This window comes from Heloderma suspectum, chromosome 4, assembly GCF_057233095.1.
Source record: "Heloderma suspectum isolate Gila_16-S chromosome 4, 16-S_ref, whole genome shotgun sequence".
Classification (NCBI taxonomy): Eukaryota; Metazoa; Chordata; class Lepidosauria; order Squamata; family Helodermatidae; genus Heloderma; species Heloderma suspectum.
Genome location: NC_139461.1, coordinates 100,383,898 through 100,405,560, shown reverse-complemented (window position 1 = coordinate 100,405,560; position 21,663 = coordinate 100,383,898). Strand labels below are relative to the sequence as shown.

Below are 21,663 nucleotides of genomic sequence, written 5' to 3'. Positions count from 1 at the left end.
ACTGCTTCGCTCCTCTGAGGTCAAGGCCATGAAGTCTTGGGGGGGGGGGATGACTGTTATAGGGGCTTTGTATGTGTGTGCATCCCTTCTCTCAATCCCACTGTTAACCCAAGTGCCCCCAGTCACCAATGTTAGGGCCAGTGTCAGACTGTTTCCTGGGCCGCTTTGTCATGCCTCAGGGAGATGCTTGCCTGAGTCACTAGCCTCATGCTTGAAGTCTGTCTCTTCCAGGTGTATAATTTGAGCTCCATTTTCCAGCTCAGTAAACCCTGGGCCAGGACTGGTCAGGAGCAAGATGAAGAGCCATATTGCTGGTGCTCTCCTATATAAATATGGTTGCCCCACATCACAGAACTTGATGTCTGTCGAATAAGCCCACAATGTTGTTTTTAAGCAAAGCATCACAATTCTGCAGGTGCCTTTCTGGTTCCTTGCTCTTCCTGCCCAGATTCCTTGCACTTCTAAACTACAGTTTAGCTATTTGTTAGCTTTGTGTCTGCCTTCCTGCTTATCTCCTCCTGACTGGGTTCCTCAGACCCTTTTGGTGTCTTCCCACATCCTCTGCTGTTCTACACTGTTCCACAGACTACTTGCCTGGACTCATTGCCATCTCATTACAAGCTTGCCTATTTCCTAAGGATTGGTTGCCTGAATATACCCACACCCACAAACCACCAATCCAAAAGCGATACACAGTGCATAGTTAAACTATGGAATTCGCTACCACAACATGTAGAGATGGCCACCAATTTGGATGGCTTTAAAAGGGGGTTAGATAAATTCCTGGAGGAGAGGGCTATCAATTGCTACTAGTCCTGATGATTATGAGCTACCTCTAGTATCAGAGGCAGTATGCCTATGTACACCAGTTGCTGGGGAACATGGGTGGGAGGGCGCTGTTGCACTTGTGTCCTGCTTGTGATTTCCTGGTCGACAGCTGTGTGAACTGTGTGAACAGAATGCTGGACTGGATCAGCCCTTAGTCTGATCCAGCATGGCTCTTATGTTTCTTATTACCATCCCTGATCCAGAAGAAATTGGCCCTCTAGTCCTCAGGTCTCAGAATGGCCAAAGACACCCAAATATCCCAGCAACCTGGCACTTTAAATGTATTCCTGAACATAAACATTTTCTCCCACTAAGGCCAGTGGCCACCCATGATGTCCTGAGCTGCTCTTCATAAAACAGTGTGCCACTAGTACTATTATTGCTCATCCTCCCTACATTTGCAAAACTTATGCAGTTATTAGGGATGGCCAAAATCTTAATGAAAGAGACAAGGCCTCTCACTGGCCTGACCTTGGCTACTGGCCTAGTTTTGAAAAATAATTTCTCCAGAAGCATTTTTGTCAAGACAGGTCAGGTCATTAGAGTAACGAGAGTTTAAGCAGCTCCCACAGTGGCTGTGGACTGATCTGCCAACACTGCGCAGCTCTCCAGTGACACTCCCCAGAAATATTTCAAACGAAGATCATATTCCAGTGATGAATGCAAGCATCTGAACAATGCTTTCTCGGGAAAGAAGGCTCCGCTTCTGCACAATGTAAATTTTCTTTGGCAGCAGCCCAGGCTTATAAGCAAACAAATGTTACTATAACTTATGTGCAGCAGGGCCTTATCCACCAAGCAAATTATGGTGTTTTAAAAAATCCTTCCTACTTAGGAGGACGGTATTATGGAAGGAAGCAAAGGACTAGATTGTGGAAGCGATTCTCAGTTGTATATCCATTTATTTGTGAAAGAGATATTTGGGCTAAATTGCAGAACCAGCATTTAATGTCACATGGATCAGTACATTTGCATAATTAAAATGTTTAATGCAAAAGAAACACATTATGTGCATCTTATTTCATCATTTCTACAGGGTTGCAAGTTACTGTGTACCTCTTCCTTTCTTTTTCTACGTAGCTTAGCTATTCACCCATACCAAAGCCTTGAACACTGTCAGTGCAAAAGGGAGCAAAGGATCTTAGTCTTCACTCAAAAGCTCAGCATCTTTAGTCACTTAACATTAACAAGAGTGAATTCCAACTTATCGTCAGGGAACCTAATCAACTTTGATCTGTCCACTGCAGACTCCCTGTGCATTGCAGAGGAGCCTGAGGTGCATTCTAGGATGTACGCTTCTTAGTATGTGCCATGTGGAATGTTGGACTTAGACCTCATCTTGTGAGAACATCTGCAGCTACACATTGCAAGAGACTGTTAGTCATGATGCACAAGTAGCATCCATCAGCTTGTCCAGGGTTACATGTCTTCTCGTTGTAGTACTCTTGGTTTTTGAGATCACAGTTTGAAAACCATTGCTTTAGGATTAGTATTAAAGGAAGTTCTGCATCTTCATTGGCTTATCTGAGATCTCCATTTGGATGTTTCGGGCAGTATCCAATATTAGGCCTACTTAGAGTAGACCTATTCATTTCAATTTATTTATAACACTTGTATACTGCTCCACATCTAAACAGATTCTGGAGCGGTGAACAACAAGAGATAAAATGAACTACAGATAAAAAGAATGAAACATATTAAAATTATTCTTTAAAAAAGAGTGCCATATATATATATATATATATATATATATATATATATCTGGGTCTAGTCTAAGTTGGACAACCATTGGATTCTACCCTTCATTACCACTTCAAACTCAGCATGTTCACCTTCATTTCTCTCTCCTCAATTGCTCACTAACACTATCATTATCATCATCATCCTCCACCCTGTTGACCTAGCATGAAGCTTTGGCATTATTGTAGATTCTTCGCTCGCCTTTGCTCCCCATATTGGATCACTCAGCAATTTATCTAACTTCTCCCTGTACAACACTGTGAAAAGCTGCTCCTTCAGTTAAAACGGATGCATTTCCCCCCTTGAAGACCGGAACCTTCTTCACCAAGGCCTCTCTTGTCACACCTGCTAAAATCCTTCATCTCTCTCACCATTCAGGCCATTTGACAGCCCTACTGAAATCCTGTCCACTGGATTTCCATCCTCTTCCTGATCAAGCATGAACTCCTTCTCCTTATCTTCAAAGTTCCTCTCAGTTATCATAATTAGCAACAACAACAACATTTTGCCATGAGATTTTATACACTGGAGTGGTCAGAAGAAGGAAATGGCACCTGTTATTATGGTTCCCCGTAATAGTTCTTCAATTAATCTTTCACTTCTTCCTCCACCAGTCCTACCATATTATAATTTATACCTCGCCCTTATTTAACTTGTCCCTTTGTCAGCTAAGATAAGGGACTGTACCTGAACTGTGACAAAACGCAGGCAACAATGAAGGTGCCAGGATCTGGAGAGCCCAGGGTCGGTCCTAACATTAGGCAGAGCAAGGTGCTTGCCTCAGGCAGCAGATGCTGAGGGGTGCAGAGTGGGCAGAACTATTTGTGCTCCATGACCAGAGCTAGGCTGCTGATGTCAGGGGCAGTAGAGAATGGTGTCTAATCAACAGCGTTGAAGGAAGATTTAACTGCCAATACGGTTGTCTTTTGAACAGGGGATGGGGACGCACCATCTTGTCCTTCATCTCAGGCAGCAGAATGTCTTGCGCCAGCCCAGGGGTAGCCTCACTAGTACCTCTGAATCTTATACCACAAGCTTCAAAGGCCTCTGTCACTCAGTACAGAACAATGCCAATGTGAAAGGGGGTCTATAGAGGATTAAGAGCTTTTCTACACAAGGCTGTTAATCCACTATATCTACTTTTGGTTTGGCACAGAATTGAGATACAAGCTCTACACAAAGGGCTTTTCCTTTCCTGCTTTTCCACTACATAACCTGTAGGTGGCACTGTGCTGTAGTGGAATAACACAATTACACTAGTAGGAAATATGTTTTCTTTCACTTTCAAAAATAAAACTCCATTTTCCCCACTCCTACCCCCCCTGGGAAAGTGCTCTTAAAAAACAGAAGCAAAACTGGAGGGTCATGACTTTGTCTAAAGAGCCCATAAACAACCATGGGTAAGGAATGATGAGCTCACAATAAATGCCTATTGTAGAAAAGTTCTAAATATGACAGAATGCTATGAGACTCAATGAGCTTCTATCCTAGAAGGCTTTGCATCTTGAGGAACTGGATAGTGTCCACTTGGCTTTCCCCATTCCTCCACCCTCCTTATTTTTCATTCCCCCTCCTTTTCTTTTGCCTTTGATATGGCAACAGGATGCAAAGCGAATGAGTGGGACGTGAGATGGGGCATGGCAGGGATGGGCAAGTGACATTATATTCTGATTCACAAGTGAATATACAAAACATGTTGAAATATACAGCTACAACATTTTATGAAATGCTACCACTGATACCCCCCCTCCCCCCCCCCCAAGGAGGCTAGGGAAATATGAAAGTTTGGATGTAATTGTTGCACCTTGCAACACATCTGACTCCTCCACAGGTGGCTCTCTGGGAAGCTTCTCACAGAGAGTACCTTTATAAAGCTGGTAACTGCAGCAAAAAGGAAATCTTAATATTGTGACCTGACCCAGTGTGGTTTCATTTAATGGGCAGCTACTCAAATGCAGACATTAAGGTCCATTAAAAGTTTGACCCTAATGAATTATTTGAATTCTTTATTCCTCCCCTCTCCACCCATCACATCTAACCTTCATCCCCAATGTTAGCGGCCTACCATGTTTTACCACAGTAGTATGTACACTTTCAATCATCATTATAAATGAGGAGGGGTCCTCAACCTTGGCACATAGCCAGCTTTACTAAAACTTTCCACAAGGAAAGCCTTTTGTTTTCCTCCAGAGCTGCTAGTCTAGGCCAAAAGAAAGGAAGGGTGGGAAGGGAAGAGTAGGAGGGGCGAAGATGGGGGGCACAGTTCAGTGTGTTGACAGTATTACTGGGCTTTGTGGAGTACCTGCATGTTGTTCTAATGGCATCTGGACTACTGGAAATCAGTGAGAACACTCAGAAGTTTTTAAAAGGCATAATTGTGGCAGCAGCAGACTAAACTTAATGCCTCGAGAGCCAATCACTTTAATCACGAGTCTGAGGTGCATGAAAAAGGATACATTTCAACACAAGAATAATTCTGTCTGGTATAGTTCCTGTTCAAATAAACTATATGACCAAATCACGCACATTTCAAATTTATATATAAATTTGAAATGTGTGTGTGTGTGTGTGTGTGTGTTATATAACACCCCACCCCCTTCCTGAAAATATGGTGCAGAGACAACAGAATTCAATATATGCTACATAGGAGAAATATGGACATGTCAGACATCTAACCGTTCAACAGTGTAAGCAATTCATTGGAAGGACATTAGCAATAGCTCATATTACCTCCATAAGTTCCAGCTTTTACTGAAAAAGTTATTTTTAAGAGACACCTTTAAAATGGCTGGTTAGGCTGTAGTTTTCAATAACACTTTGCCTGTGGTTTTGCCTTTTTTACATACTTACATGAGAGTTTAATACTCCCAATTTACCTTTTTCTTTTTTAAAGAAAGCAGCTGAAATGTATGCATTCATGGGCAAAGTGCTATAAAACTCACAGCTGTGCAGAGACAATTACAAGGGGCAAAAGCTGACTGGCGCTAAAAAGACGCTGATGAGGTGCTTTTGATACTTGCTGTCAGCCATATATCAAAAATCCAGGCATCTCTTTGTTTGTGGTGTATGCCCTTATATTGATATATAAAAGATCTAGATAATGCCATCAAATCAAGCCTTCATTAGAAAGGAAGGGGAGGAACTAAATACATGGTGCAGTGAAAGAGACAAAATATTTTAGTTCCTAAATTCCATTTTCCAAAGTTATGTCAGGTATCTCCAGCTAGATTTTCAGAAACAAAAGGGGGACTCAGGCACTTAGTTTGTAGTGTACTGAAAGATTATGGAGTTAGGTAACTGCAGGCGAAATCCACAATGTCAGAGCAGTCCTGTTAAACTGAACAGGACTGCTCCAGAGTTATGGCTGACAGGTAATTTCAGCCTTTTCCTCCTACTAAAGACTCTGATCTCAGACATTCTAGTAATCTCATGGACATTTATATTTCAATTGTCAAAACAAACTAACACAGAGTTACGCATGCATAAACCCATTTAAATCAATGGGATTAAGCATGCCCATGTTGGATTGAATTTAACCTCATCGGACAAAGGGTTTTGAGGATAACAGTCCTAGAGCATGTCTTTCCTTTAAAAGAAAAGAAAAAGGAATACATTCTTCCCCTGCTAATTATTTTGGGTTTTAATTTTTAATTAGATCAGAGTAACAATTACTCAAATAAATAATTCTTCAGTCTTAGTTGTTCTTTATCAATCCATTGTCAATTTAATGCAGCACTGGTCCTGAAATTTCTATCTGAATATAAAAAAATAAATTTTCTTCTCATTGTCATCATTACATAAGATAAGAACAAAACAGCAACAGTAACATCAAAGCAAAATCACACCTTTTTAGCTATATATGGTCCTAACATTCAAACTCTTTCCCATACAACAGCCTTCCTCAACCTGGTGCCCTCCAGATGTTGCGGACTTCCAACTTTCATCAGCCCCAGTAATCATGCTCAGTGGTCAGGAACCGTAGGAGTTACAGCTGGGGAAGGCTGCCATACGATATGCCTTGCTTATCCCTAGGGAAGCATTATTGTGAAGAATGTGTGATTTCGGATTTCCATAGACATAGAATAAGTTCCATCACTTCCAGGTAACCATATACAAGGATGGATCAGGTCACATCTTACTTATCACCAGGCAACACCAGGAGGAACATTGAGACATATTGTAGGGAGATTTTCAATGACTGAATAGTCCTTAAGTCAGGGGTGGGCAGGTTGTGGCCCTTCAAATTTTCTGACCTACATCTCTCCTCACTCTTCACCATTGGCTATGTTGCCTAGAAGTGATGGGAACTGTAGGTCAAAACATCTGGAGAGCTATATGTGGCCCACCCCTGCCTTAAGACAACGATCCTCAACACACATACTAAGAAGTAAATTCTATTACTTTCATAGATTTTTTTCTTAAATAAGGGTATTTAGGACAGCTTCTTAAATGGTTTTGTTTGTAGTTTAAGAATGTTGCAACCCTCAATTTAGGATCAAGGTTCCTGTTACAGAAACCAATATTAGACTGCCAGCCAAAGGTCAGGTCATTTTTAAAAGTTTTGAACAGGAGTGACCATAAATGCCTCTGATTTAATGGTCCACCAATATTTTGTTGTTGGTCCCCCCCCCCCTTTAAAATACTATTTGTTATCAGCATATTCAGTGAAACACTGGCTAATAATATCTCCTTGTTAGAAATGTTGGGTCATCAGTTAGTTTCCAGGAGTCTCTTCCTGTTGGTACTGACGTGTTCCCTTGTCGCTTACAGAGATAACATTTATTGATAATCCCCACTAATGTCTTTGATGTTTTTAATGGTAGGAAATAACTTCACAATTGAATGACTTTGTGCTCTTAAGATCAAAATATACAGAAGGAACATTAACAAGATTAATAGCCTAAAATAACCTCCTTTTGATACTAAAAGGACCAATACTACTTTTCAAACTAGGAATCTTAGGAGATTTTGTTGTGCATGTTCTGTGTGGCACAAACAAAGGATTTTTTAAAAAACTGTGACGTTAGGATAGTAGCCAAAGATCCGTCCAGTTTCAGGAACAAGTTTGGTGGTACATTAACTGCAGGGAAGATTCTAGCAACTGAGAACAGCCCTCCAAACTGTGAGCTATTCTATAAATATTTTAGGGAAGAGATGCAGTGTCTACATTGGTGTGTACATGGATGTGTATATTTAGGTGTGGCACATTTTGATATAATTTGGTAAAAGGCCATTTAAAAAATGTCCAAGTTTCAGGTGGAAGTTTCCAGATAAAGTGTTATTCTCTGCTTCTAACTTCCAAATCTGTATGCCATTAAAAAAAAAAAAGTGAGCAGGGAAGAATATAACTTTTGAAGGCACAAATGCTTTAAAATTGTAAAGTACTCTTCAGATATTTTGGCATAAAAACATGCATGCTCTTGACCTAAAAATACCTAAAGGGTATGTTCTTTTTGGCTAATATTAATTACTGCAAGAAATTAATTCTTAATTTTATGATGTCCATATGAGTACCATATTAATACAAATTGTAGAGAAGTTTGGTATTAGTTATATAACTTTTTTGAACAAATGAATTCCCTTTGGATCTTTTTTCAGACACGTAACATATCTGAGCAGAGTGCTTAAAAAAAAGAAGCCATGTGACCAGAGAACATAAAACTGCTATTTTAAAATGCTAACTTTTAAAATCAGAATGTAGGCGGGGCCACACTGTTTAAAATGGAATATAATACTTGGAATGTTTGTTTAAAACAAAACAAACAAACAATAAATTGTCTTTTGTGATTGGTTTCCATTATAAGACAATCATATACATAGTTTCATTGGAACATTAGTTTGAAAACAAGATCTGTTCAAAGGTATTTCTTTGTCATGTACTATAGGGCATTATATAAGGTTATGCTGTTATTGAAATGGACCTCATTAACTGCATAAGGCAAAAGTTCATAAGAACTACCAGGGCTGAAAGCACCATATCACCATTTAATGAGGTAATATAATAAAATTCCAGATTTCACCCTTTATTGCGCTAAATGAATAAATCTTTGGGAGTTTGACAAGGTCACTGTAGCATTTTAACATTGCAGTGGTGCATGCAGAACAAAGATATATACTTTAAAAACTTTTTAATAAAAACCAACTACACATTTACAATATAAAATAAGGGAGCTGGAGGTGTGGAGGGGGAAGTCACCTTAAATTCAGATACCAGAGAGTCAAAGTCATGTCTTGATTTTTAATGTGGACATTCTTAGCTGAAATAGAGCAGTTTTGTCATTTAATTCCGGTTAGCAGGCTCACATATTTCAAGTTGCAGCATATGATGGACAGCGGGTCCATTCCAAATCAGCTTTCAGTGCCATTCTGCAAACCACTGGCATAGCATAAGCCAAGACCATATGGTTAAGATTATTGCAGTGTAGCTATTGGACATGCAGATACTTCAAGAATGACTAACAGCTCTTACCATTTAGATTATACACTTTCATTATTGCTGATGACATTAAAGAAATCTTTCCCATACAGATGTCACCCAAGCTGAATTCTGCACCATTCCACAAGGCTGTTAATTGGCAGGTTTCCCCATCAGAATGCATAAGGAGATTAAAAGAACTCAATGGCACATCAAAATGGTTGAACACAAACCTCTACATCTGCAGAAGACTTACCATCGTCCAGGTATAACTGGTCCAATTCTTCAGGTTCTCGCTTGATCGTTACAGGAATAGGGGCCAAATTATGATTATTGTCCTCATGCAACTCGGGCAACGACAGTGGCTGATCTGCTGGAGATTCATTTCTTTGAACATTCGGCAGTTGCTGCTGACCCATTATGGATGAGTGAGTTGGACTGCAGGACTGCAAATAGGTTGACTCTTGGGTTACAGATGGAACTGGAGAGGAGGGACTGTTGGGATAGAGTGTTTGTTGGTAACCAAGGGAACAGCTACTGCTCAGATGTTGACTCACCTGCGGCTGCAGCATGATGTGAGATGACTGATCTGGAGAGCTTGGGTGCACAACTATAGACCTTGGCACTTCCTGTATGGTGGGGACACCTCCAACGATCTGCTGAAGTCCTAGGTGGTTGTGGCCTGGGTTGGTGATGCACTTGTAAGCAGGAGAGGAAAGATCATGCAGCTTAGGACTTGAGCTGGGAGACGATGACATCACAGTGTTTCTCTGCTGACAGGAAGTGAAGCCAGCCACGAGGCACGAGCCAGGATCAGGAGGCATCATGATCTGCTGGCTGTAGTATGGTTTGGAGAGAGGGCTTAATCCTTGGTTCCTTGGTCCACAGGTTTGAGCAGGCTCATAGTCGTCAGTGGGTTCTGTTTTTATAATTGGAACTGTTGAAAGAAAAAGAAAGTGCTTTGAATAAACATGGAGTTGCACATTGGTATGATCAAGTTGGCTTGTGGCTAGGATACCCTTTGCAAAAACAAACAACGTCTTGAATAAGACTCTGTGTGTCCTTTGCCTGGTTCTCCCACCCCATAAAAAATATGAATGAGTCATCCGCACAAGAGAGTCACAGCTGGTTCTAATATTGAAAAAGACTATTTTCTTTGGACTCTCCTCCAGCTCTAATGTGCTATAAAAATCTATTTGCAAATAGCTGCACTGCAGTAGAAGCTCTGGACCCAAGGGTTCTATGGATTTGTAGTAATCAAAGGAAATTTTTTAACTTGGATGTACTACCACATGTCTAGTGCTACCGATGGCCCACTTGATAGATGTCTGCACAATGGGTAAATTCAAGTGTGGGGATTCAGAAAAGGGGCTTTCAGAGTTCAGCAAAACAAAACTTCAGGGAGAATGGCAAGCTTATGAAAAATTATGCATTTCATCAAAAGGCTTTTTTCTTGAATGAGCAAAAACCTAACTTTTCTTCTTTTAAAAAACAAAGACAGTGGAACAGTGTTTTCATATCATTTTTAAAGCCCATACTAGAGCTCACATGAAAATTCAGCAAGGAATATTCATATCACAACTTACTTGATTCAGAACATTAGAAACAATTATTAAAAACCTTCACCTATGTTCTATCATGCAAGAACAGGCTACATTACACTTGTCTGTAACACAACTGCTCCCACTGCCATATATTTCATCGCAACTGTACCTGCTAGTCAGGGTAGAGAAGTCACAGTCCCTAAAAATACCAGGGAGAAGCTTTTTAAGATGATGGTAAATGTTTTCAGCATGTGTTGAACAACAGTAATTCAGATGGAATCTAAGCCTCTCCACACCATTTCTAAGAGTAGATGACATTTTCAAGAAGACCACCACTCATTCTTCAATCATGTTCATTTCAAATTAGGATAAGTAGTCTGTGACTGAAGCTTGGGCTAGCATTTATGTGAAGCAATTTTATCCATAATCCAGCTACAGCTAAATAATAAGATTTAGGTTGCAATTATATGTACACTCAGCTGAACGTAAGTCCCATTAACAGCAGTGGGACTTACTTCTGAAGAAACATACATAGGATTGTGCTGTTAAACAAATGTGCAGTCAATATGTATGTTTACTCAGAAGAAATTTAAATCCCATTGTGTTCAATGGGGCTAACTCTTAGTAAATGTTCAGAGGATTGCCACCTTAGTCAAAGTGAAATGTATATCCAGCACCTTTGCAATCCTTTGTAAGAGTGCAGTCCTATCGAGATAGGCGGCTGCCTCTGAACTCACCTATCCAAAGCAGGGCAGGAGAAGCACAGAGGGAATCGTTCCCTCTGTGCTCCTCCTGCTCTGCATTTTTGGCTAGTCAGCTGATTGTGGCTGTCTAGCCACGGGAGCACGGAGTGGGGAAGGATGCTGCTGTACGACACACAGGATGTGTCATACAGGCAGCTATGCTCTCCCCATCCCAGAACACCCCCAGCTACACCCCTTTCCGGCCACTCTGTGCTCTTCTTGCAAGCGCGGAGGACAGGGCTTTTCCGCGCTGCCTCCGAGGCAGCACGGAAGTGTGGGGAGGTTGGTTCCCGGAAAACAACATGTCTTATGGCCATCGCGCTGCTGTCTGGTGGCCATAGGATTGCTCCCTAAGTGGTTGTGGCTTTGCCCATAACAGTGATCTGCTCAACTGCTCCCCAAGGTCATTTTAGCATAGAAAGCCGCTAGGTACTGGGCTCAGTGGTGAGCATGGAATTCATAGTGAAGTGGTCCTTTGCTTGTTTGCCCACAAGCCCAAACTGAAGTTCACCATACCACAAAAGAGGCTTGAAAAGTTTCATGATGATTAGCTGTTATCTAAGAACCCAGTGAAAGGCTTTGCTATACATTCAATACTAACCACTAATGGTTATTGGTTAGTTTTACCACCCATGTGGTGAATGGGCGACTGGGCTGAAATTAGCTCAATTCCAAGCACACTGATGCAACTAATCTGTGCACTGGGCTGTTAATCATAGGTTAAATCAAAGAATGGCAACTTTAGATTCATGTAAATGTTTATTATTTCTTTCAGAACTATTTTCCATCTATAGACATCAATTTACATTGCATTTCAAACATTTGGGCTGCTTGGGAGATACAAAGTGAATTTAGGTATAGGATGGCCATTTATGCATCACCAAAAAAAGAGGACAAAAGAGGACACCAATTTGCATACAATCTGCATATGCTAACGTATATGTAATGCACATTTAGAAATGATTACGATAATGTAAATATAAAAATGCAATACATCACACCATAGTGGGGAAGACTGTGACCGGGTGACCTGTGTGCCTGCTCAGTCTGCTGTTGATGGGCAAATTCAAAGCCCGGCTCTCCCTTATGATCTTTATTTTTAAACTGGATTTGGATTGGATACTCCTTCAAATAGAGGATGGTTTCCTCTGAAAAGTAGGATACATGTCCACCTAGTTTAAGAGTGAGATATTTTCACTAGATGAGCTTTCTGTATAGTAGACAACTCTTACATTATGATTGCTAGCACTGTACTAAGAAGGGAAAGACGTGTTTGAAAGTGGTAAAGAATGGTTTTCTGATGCAGCTCTGAATGGTGTAAAAATGCCACCAATGGTGATCTGTTGGTAAATCAGGAATCTCTGTACACTTTACATAGATCAACAATGGTGAATCATTTTAAAAAACGAATTCATTGTTAAAATCTTACTCTGCCATTTTTCCTACAAGATCAGAGTGCTCCTTCCCCATAGGGCAGGGGTGGGCAACTTGTGCCCTCTAAATGTTCTGGCCTGCAACTCCCATCAGCCCTAGATAGCATAGCCAATGGTGAGGGATGATGGGAGTTGTAAGCAAAACATCTGGAGGGCCACAAGTTGTCCACTCCTGTCATATGGACTTGAGAATATACATGGACTTCCCAGGCAGCCTTCCGTCTAGGTATGGCTCAGGACTGCTAAGTTTCTGAGATTGGGGCCACTTATGAGATGGAATTATAGATGAGGTGCCTTCAGGTCTCTGGGCTTGCGGATTCTCTGGCCAATTTGTTTATCTGTCTAAGGGCACAATCCTATGCCTGTTTAGACAGAAAAGATGGCTGGCTGGGGAGTGCTGGGAGTTATAGGACTTTTTTCTGTCTAAACAGGCATAGGATTGCATTCTAATGCACTTATATCTTGCTTCATCAAGGGCCTATGCCTGGCTCATGAGTAGACATGGTTCTAACTACGGTGTCAAGGTGTTCCTCATAGAAATCAAAACATTGTAACAAAGAAAGAAGTCCTCCAATCTCCTACTATGTCAATATTAATTGTTTCCTGGGAAAACGTAACTGTCAAATAGCTTAAAATCAAGAGATATACACAGAGTATTTAGAACAATGCCAACAGATAATTACCAACATTTCCCTTGAAAGATGAAGGGAGAGTGCAAACTGCTTTATACATGAGTAGAGCCACAATCCTTCCCTGATTATTATGCATGCATATCTTGAATGGAGGTGTATTCAATTTCCATATCCTTGTACAAAAATAAATTAAAATAATGAAGTGGCCCTCCGTGTGTGGCTTGGGAAAGTCACTCTCTCACTCAGTCTAACCTACTTGATAAAACTGCTGTGATGATGATGTTTGAACAAGGTAATTCTTTAAAGTATTTTGTACACTGAAAATGGTTACTAGTAATAATATCTACAGGGTTTCTTTTCACTAAGGGCACCCATCAATGCAATGTTGTTCAGAACTCATGAATTCACTTCAACCTTTAAACCAGAAGTGTACTGGGAAGGGGGGAGCTTTTGCTTTGGAACTTTGGCCATCCTGCAGTATACTAACATTCACTAGAGTCTAATGTGGTGTTCTTAATTCTGTTAACAAACAATAATACTTGACATTCCAACTTAATTAGACTCAGATTTAATACGAGTTAACAATGTCAGCCTCAGGCTGACAAATGTGTCACAATGTCAGCCAGTTTAACATTAGAACCACATTTCTGAAGTGATGCTAGCTATAAATCAGCAGTGTCTCCTTAGTGAGAGGAGTCCATATGATGACGTCACACCAAGACCAGTTGGATAAAAACAATGAGCCTCTATGTGAATTTGAGTGTGGAGAGAGGCATTTCAGTTATACAAGCTGAAATGAAAGGCTCTGAACAGGTAAAATACATTAAATCTTGACAAAAAATAATGAATCACTTTTGCTGAGAGAGGGCAACTATGAGATTTCTTTAAAAAGTGACTTTGCTAAAGCCAGTTTGCTCTGACATGTTAGAAATCCAGTTTCACACTTCTATAATTTATCTGTTTTGGCCTGTGGATGTTAGGATGAGTAAGAAATAAGACACATATTTCAGGAAACAAGGCTACAATGCATTCAGCTGCCAATCTCCTTATGAACTGGGTGACTGCAGTTAAAAGAGAACTGAAAGTTCTGTGTCCTACTGAAGTCTTGCTAGAGGTTGCTGCAGCAAAACCTTCCGTAGGCAACAGCCTATTTCATCATTTGTGCGTACTGTAGTAAACCAAGACCACGGCAGATTTTTGTCTTCTTGTACATAGAGTCCCTCCAATTAATAATGAAACTTTTCTGGCTATGATATATGTACTCTCATGCCTAATTCTATACAAAGTGATATATCCGGCCTGGGTTATCTTCTATTAAGAGCTTTAGAATCTATAATTATCTTCCCAAGTAATTCAAATTACTCAGTGTTTTTACAACTGTGGTCTCTTCCCAAATGAATCAGGCATGCAGTGCTTTTCATTTGCCGTTATACTGTTTGGCTGTTCAACAAATACAAAAAGCGACAAGACATTGTAGATCCACGGAGCTGAAGTTATTTCAGAGGAAAACCCCGGAGCACCTGATTTGCTTATGTACAACTAATGAAGCTAAAATATGCATTAGATTGTTAAGAGGTTTTAGAAGAAATGAGTCATTTTCTATCACAAGACATTAATCGCATAATTCTGAAAGGGGTAAAGAGTCCTAATTTCATTTTCTTCTAAGGAAGATTTCAGGGCATGAAAAACAAATTACTGCTCCCTTCCCCCTCAAAAACATTACTTTGTCATTGTTTCCAAAATGCATCTTCCTTGATTGTCCTTTGAGCCAGAATGAACAATGAAGCACACAAGGAAAACTGCACACTACTTTAGGAAACCCAACATCAGCTTCCATTTTAAAAGTCTCTAATTCATATAGCTATAAAGAAGAGACTGGAAATACAACAAAAAGATCTGACTAAGATTCAGAAACCAAAGGGTTCCCAGTTGTCAGGGATGCTAGCTAGCTTTTGGAGAGGGCAGGGGCGGGGGCAGGATACGTGAGTGCAGAACATGGTTCCTATGCCTTTAATAGCTGTGTGATATATAGGGATTCAAGCAGGCAACTCCTTTCCCATTACTGCATCACCATGCCAGGAGAACCTTCCCCTGCTGAATTCCTGCTTGTCATATAGCTGTTAAGAGAATCATGCTAAAGGCTGTTAGTTCAGATAATATGCTTAGGACTTTTTGCATGCTCTCCTGTAATCCAGCATGCCACTTGTTGCCTCCTACACAACTGATGACCAAAGAAAAATTAAAGGATTACTACAAATATGTGTGTATTATGTGTGTGCATGTATACTAACACCAACAATAAAAATACAGTGAAATGTGAAACATATGAATACCAGAGGAGGCAACTACTGCAAAACTAATACATAATAATACTAATGAGGATTAAAATACATGCAAAGCATATTCTGTGAAGGGATATGATTGATGCAGCCTCTGGAATGCTGTCAAGCACAGTCTATAAATCCACCACTGTTACAGATATTAGTGTAAATCCATTAGGAAGACTTGTTTGGCCCACGTAGCTAGAATCTTGAGTCGATGGGAAAGCCGGACTATTTTCCTGCTTCAGCTATGCAGTTTTACTCTTTTAAGCCACACTGTGCAACATTCAAGGCTCTTCAGCAGGATGTCAGGATCAACACTAAATCAGTGGATAAGTCATGTATTCTCCATCTGCAGCAAAATCCCAATTACAATCATACATATATACCTAACATAAATGATAAACAGTCATATATTTTTTTTAAATCCTATCTAAAAACCTAATATAATTTAAATCACATGAATTAAAATATCAAGATGATGGCATTTTTTAAAAACTCTTCCATGTGTTACACCTTATCTTCAAATTCAAATATATTACAACTTCTCTAATGACTCATTTTTATAACCTTTTAGAAAAGGGGAAATGACTGCCATCCATGCTTGCACCTTTTTTTTGTAAAATAGTTAACCTACAACTATTTAACCATTTGTAGTGACCTTGTATCAATGATACATGCCAACCATCTACTAACCCCTTTACCATAGTAGAATAACTACATGAATGAAAATATATAAAACCTTATTCAAGAATAAAACTCACAGGATGACAATTATATCTTGTCTAAAGAGCCACCCTGTTCTCAACACTATAGTGTATAGCATGATTTGTTAACAAGTTTTGCTGCTTTTAAGTAACAAATGGTATAATCGGGTTTAATCAACCACAGTTATATAATGACTAATGCTGGGCCATTTTTTAATGTTTGATTTTCAATATGAAAGTTGCAAGGGGGTGGGGGGAAGAGAAGGTTCATGAAGACTTTTTTTACCTTCAACACTTGCATGCATTTTTCACACCTGTAGCCATTGTATTACCAATTGGCTACTGCTTTGACACCCTAAAGAACAACTTAAAACACTACTCTGTCATGTGGTCCTAGCCAACCAGAGATTATGTTGTGAATGTGATAACTTCACAGTACTACATAACCAACCAGATTTGGCTAAGTGATAATGTCACTGAAGGTAAAAGAAGTTGAGGTCTGATATTCAGCCTGTTCTAGATGGGGTTGCTGTCCCCCTTAAGGATCTGTTTCATAGTCTGGGGAGTGCTGCTAATCTAGTTCTATCCTTCAGGTGGCATCCATTGCCAGGAGTGCTTTTAATCATCTTTAATTTATATGCCAGGTGCAGCCTGGGGAAATAAGATCTTGCCACTCAGACCTTAGTAGCTTTCAGTTAGATGAGTGTAATGTGTTTTATGTGGGGCTGCTTCGGAAAAGTGTTTGGAAACTATAACCAGAATGTGTGCTTACCTTTAAAGCCCTAAATGTTTTGGGTCCAGGGTATTTGAAGGATGACCTTCTCCCATATGAACCTGTCCATACAGTGTGGTCATCACTGGAGGTCCTGCTCTGTGTCCTCCTGCTTTCAGAAGTGTGGCAGGTGGGGACTACAGACAGGGCCTTCTTATGGCACCCAGCTTCTGGTACTGTCTTCTGGAACTGCCTTATGTAAGTTCCATTAAAGCAGGGGTGGGGAACCTCTGGACTGGATTACTGTAATACGTTATACATGTATTAGAATATGAGCCAAGTGAGCACTTAGTTTGTGGCTGATGTTGTTTGGTCCATTGAAAAAGGTTTGTATGATTCAGGGTACACACTAGATTACTTTTTTTTAAGTTTAAAAGGCAGAACATACAAACTCATCGTAATAGAAGTGCTTCAAGAGTACATGTCATATTCTTGTTTGGGATCCTTAAAAATTGCCTCTGCTTGCGGATTGCTAACCAGATGGTCCGCTAACTGCTGCCGGAACCATCTACAAGGCCCTGAGCCACATGAAATTAGGGTGGATTTTTATAACCTCATTTATCAATTTTAAATGTACACATCTCACATTGTTTAGACTCTTTATATAATTTCTGTATATTGGACTCCATCTTGTAGAGCTGACACTGGATTGTATGCCAGCATCCCCATAAAGAGCCTAGCTACATAGCTAAAGGTTTCCAAATAGATTCACACTTTTGGCAGTTATGATTTATTAATAAATAAATAAATGATTGCCTATGTTTAACTGCATTCCAGAAGTTGCATATATTATGAAATAACATATGGGTATATTTCTTTTATATTCCTCTTTAAGATCAACAGGCAGTTTAGCAGTAGTCTTTTTGTTTTGTCTTTAGCCATGTAGAGCCTAATGGCCCGAGGCTGAGTAAGGAACCGGCAAGACAAGACCCTGAGCCACATGAAATTAGGATGCAGAGGCAGTACCTAGAAAAGCAGAAGAGTGACCTAAATAAAGTTCAAGGCAGAGGGTTGCATTCAATGTAATGTTGGCAGAAAATGCACAAGCGGTGTTATTGTTCCCCTAGTAGTTGCGTGTTCCTCTAGCGGTTCTGCAAGCACTAGTGGAATTAGTGCAAGCAACACCTAGCACAATGAAGTTGTAATTAGTTGTGAAAATACTTGGGCAGTTACTCCTACAAGTGCTTGTGCATGTGGAATTGAAGTACTGGATTGGACACTTGTGCAAGGATGAAAACAGGATTTCTATACGAGTAGAAGCTTTGCACTACTATACCCTTCTCCAACCTGGTGCCATCTAGATGTTCTGGACTACAATCCCCATCAGCTCCATCCAGCATGGCCAATGGTGAGGGATGATGGGAGTTGTAATCCAAAACACCTGGAGGGCCCCAGGTTGGGCAAGGCTGCTTTTGCAGAATGACACCATTGGATACAACCCAGAATACTGAGCAGCCTCTCAACACACTCTTTCTGTAGCCCTCATGACAAACATAAATTAGGCAGCAGCTGAGCAATGTTGCTAAAGCTGAGGGCAAGGCTCAGCTGGACATGTTCAAGTCTCTCCTTCTTGTATAAACAATAGGAAGGAGATACTTTCTCATCCATATTCAGGTTCTCTCTTCCTCTGTCATCAGCATACATGCACACATGGGTATCAGGCCATTCAGATGTCCTTTGGTAGAAGTGCTGAAGGGCCCTCTGTGAGATTTCCTGTTTAGCACTGAATTCACTGTTGTCTAAACATTCTAACCTAAGATGAGCCCATCCATACATTAAATCGCACATGCCCTTGAATCCTTTTATAGATCATCATGATGGCAAACAAATACAAAACAGAGAGCAAAAAATGCACAAGGTACCCATGATACAGGTTTCTATCAGAGCCATAGAATCACAGCACTGGGTGGAACTAGTGAATCATCAAGCCCATGGATGATAAACTGGTAGCACATGGGCAGGTGCTGGAATAGGCCTCTGCCCGACACCCGGGATAGGCCTCTGCCCATCAGATTTGGCTAGATGGAGAAATAGTTTCACTTGGTATAAGACAGCTTCCTGTCTGCCCTACATACGTAATATGCATATGATATAAAGTAAGTGCAACTCCTATTTTCAATGACATGCTTTGGGCCAAACAGATTGTCCTGTTGTATGGTATTTCACCAGCCAACTACTTTCCATTTTTTGGCTTTAGTTTGCCTCTCTGTCAAAATTGCTTACTGGGCCAGTCGCAGCCTTTCCATGGCGCCAGCAAGGATGGTCCTGCAACACTTTCATGGCTCTCAAAACACTTTCACAGAAGCCATTCTTCAATAGTAAGCACCGATATCTCCTTTACCTTGCAAAATAATTATACAGTGGGGTTCTTCTAAAACAATTGTGTCATGTATCCTTGTGCCCTTTATGACTTCTGTAAGACTTGGGCTACTTCCCCCACCCCCCCATGCCATCTGACAAGTCACTCTGCCGACCCAGCAGGCTTAAAGAGCTTGCTCAACAGCATGAAAGTTTAAAGCCGAAACATATCAGGAGATTAGCAATACAAATGGAGATATGTATCACAATACAGGAAGATGTAACACAGCACACTGCATCTTGCTTCTACTATTTTCCCCTGGTTAGACTGGCATAATATTTTAGTTTAGAAAGTGAGCTAACAGTGGGTGGAGGGAGGATGCAAAAAGACAGCGTGGCTCTTAAATGTCATCACTAGAAAACTATCACTGCAAATAGTCAAGAGATAATTATAGACCTAGAACAGGAAGTAGAGCCCAAAGCTGACAAAAGAGGCCACTGTTCACTTTTCAGAAGCATCATCACTTTCTTTCTGTAGTGCATCCATCAGGTAATCAGAAGGTTAAATCTAAAATTAAAAGGTCAGGCACAACAGCGTAAACAAGATTCAGCATTAGTGTTGCACACCCCCACATGCTAAATGCATTTGAAATTTTGGCTTCACAAGGGATAATATGCTGTGCTATAAACCCCTAAAAATAAGTCAAATGTTTCTTTCTGGGATGCATATAGCGCACTAGAGTGCAAATAAGTTCTTATTTAGGGTTGTTTATCACATTAGATTTTAAAGGCATGGGAACCTCTGCAGCAAACAAGATTACTTGTACTACAAAACACTGAATCAGAAGCAGTCTTGAGGTATTTTTGAACTGTACCCAGTATGAACCATGCCAGTTGGAGGCCCAGATCATGTTGTGCAAGGGACAGCTGGGCAGTCTGTGTACATGCGTCTTCTGACATTTGTAGCGGTAAGAGCATGAGCTGAAGTCTCTGGCTGAAATCTCAGTTCAGCCATGAATTCACAGGGTGGCCTTTGGCAAGTCACTACCTCTTACCTTCTGCTCCCTGCCCCATTCTCGTTTGCACTATTATAGTACCAATAATACAAAATGTACCAGAAGAGTACATAAATAGCTTACTGTGTAGGGTAGCTGTACAGATTACTGAGCCCTTAAGAAAAGCCCCATACAAAATACTAAACATCGTTATTTCATTCTAAACATACACATGGGGTTTTTGCCTTCATGCGAACACCCAGGCTGCTGGCCCATTCTCCACATTGTGTACAACTAGGATCACATGGAGAAAAGTATGAACTGAGCAGTGCACAAATCCAGCTTTTTCAAGATGCCACAACATGGATATCTATTTACTGTACAGGTGTGCACTGACTCCCAGATTTGATTTGGACCCCAATTCAGTGCTTCAGAAAATGGCCCAATTCTGCTTGGAGTGATTTGAAGGCCATCCACTTCGACTTGGGTACTGAACCCCAGCCAAAATTTGGAAACCTGAGACTTTGCGCTTCCCATTGACTATAACTATGACCATATGCCTATAACTTTTCTTGGTCAGAATCGGATGGTATTTGCAGGCATAGCAGCCCCTTAGGAGGGGAGTAAGGCTGCCAAATGTCAGAAAAATAGGTGCAGGTTTTTTGTGCTACTTGCCTTTATATTTTGATTTTATTTTACTGATAATGTTTTGATTTGGAGAGGAGAGACATTGGGTTGGTTCGCACAATCAAAGTAAGTCCTGTGCTTTACTTAAATCGTGACATGTGACAGGTGTGTGTGGGGTGCAATCTGAAAAATCACCTTGTGGGCATGGCTTGTAATATTGTCCAAACCTGGGCAGCATGGCTTGCTAGAGAGAGAAACAACCCTCCAATAGCTCTACAATAGCCCATGGGTTATTGGAGGGTTGTTTCTCCCTTCAACAGGCCATGCTGCCAAGGTTTGGACACCACAACAAGCCATGCCCATGTGATGATTATTCAAATAGTGCCCGGCCTGTGCCACAATTTAAATAAGCCACCGTGGCTTATTCTGATTGTGCAAACTAGATCAATGTCTGGATCTCCAAGCACAAGTTGATTTTTAAAAGTCTCATTCCAGTGGCTTCAAAGTAAAGCCCACTTTGCCTCAGGAAGGACCAGAAATGGTCCGAAGGGGCCTGATTCTGCTCGAGCTTCAGGTTTTGTCCAAATCCAATGCACACCCCACATTTA

General features: G+C 40.6%; 1 protein-coding gene across 7 annotated transcripts in view; it reads right to left on the bottom strand.

Annotated features, from left to right (window-relative positions):
* NFATC1 (nuclear factor of activated T cells 1) overlaps positions 1-21,663 on the bottom strand; it is a 171,632-nt gene that overhangs the window by 38,186 nt on the left and 111,783 nt on the right. For 4 of the 7 annotated variants that reach the window (XM_084850050.1, XM_084850047.1, XM_084850051.1 and 1 more), the window contains exon 9: positions 9,541-9,920. In XM_084850050.1, coding sequence (XP_084706176.1) covers positions 9,541-9,920 — 380 coding nt within the window. Of the gene's footprint in view, positions 1-6,275; positions 6,597-9,239; positions 9,921-21,663 lie in introns of those variants that run through there. The other 3 variants (XM_084850048.1, XM_084850046.1, XM_084850049.1) reach the window with 2 other exon arrangements.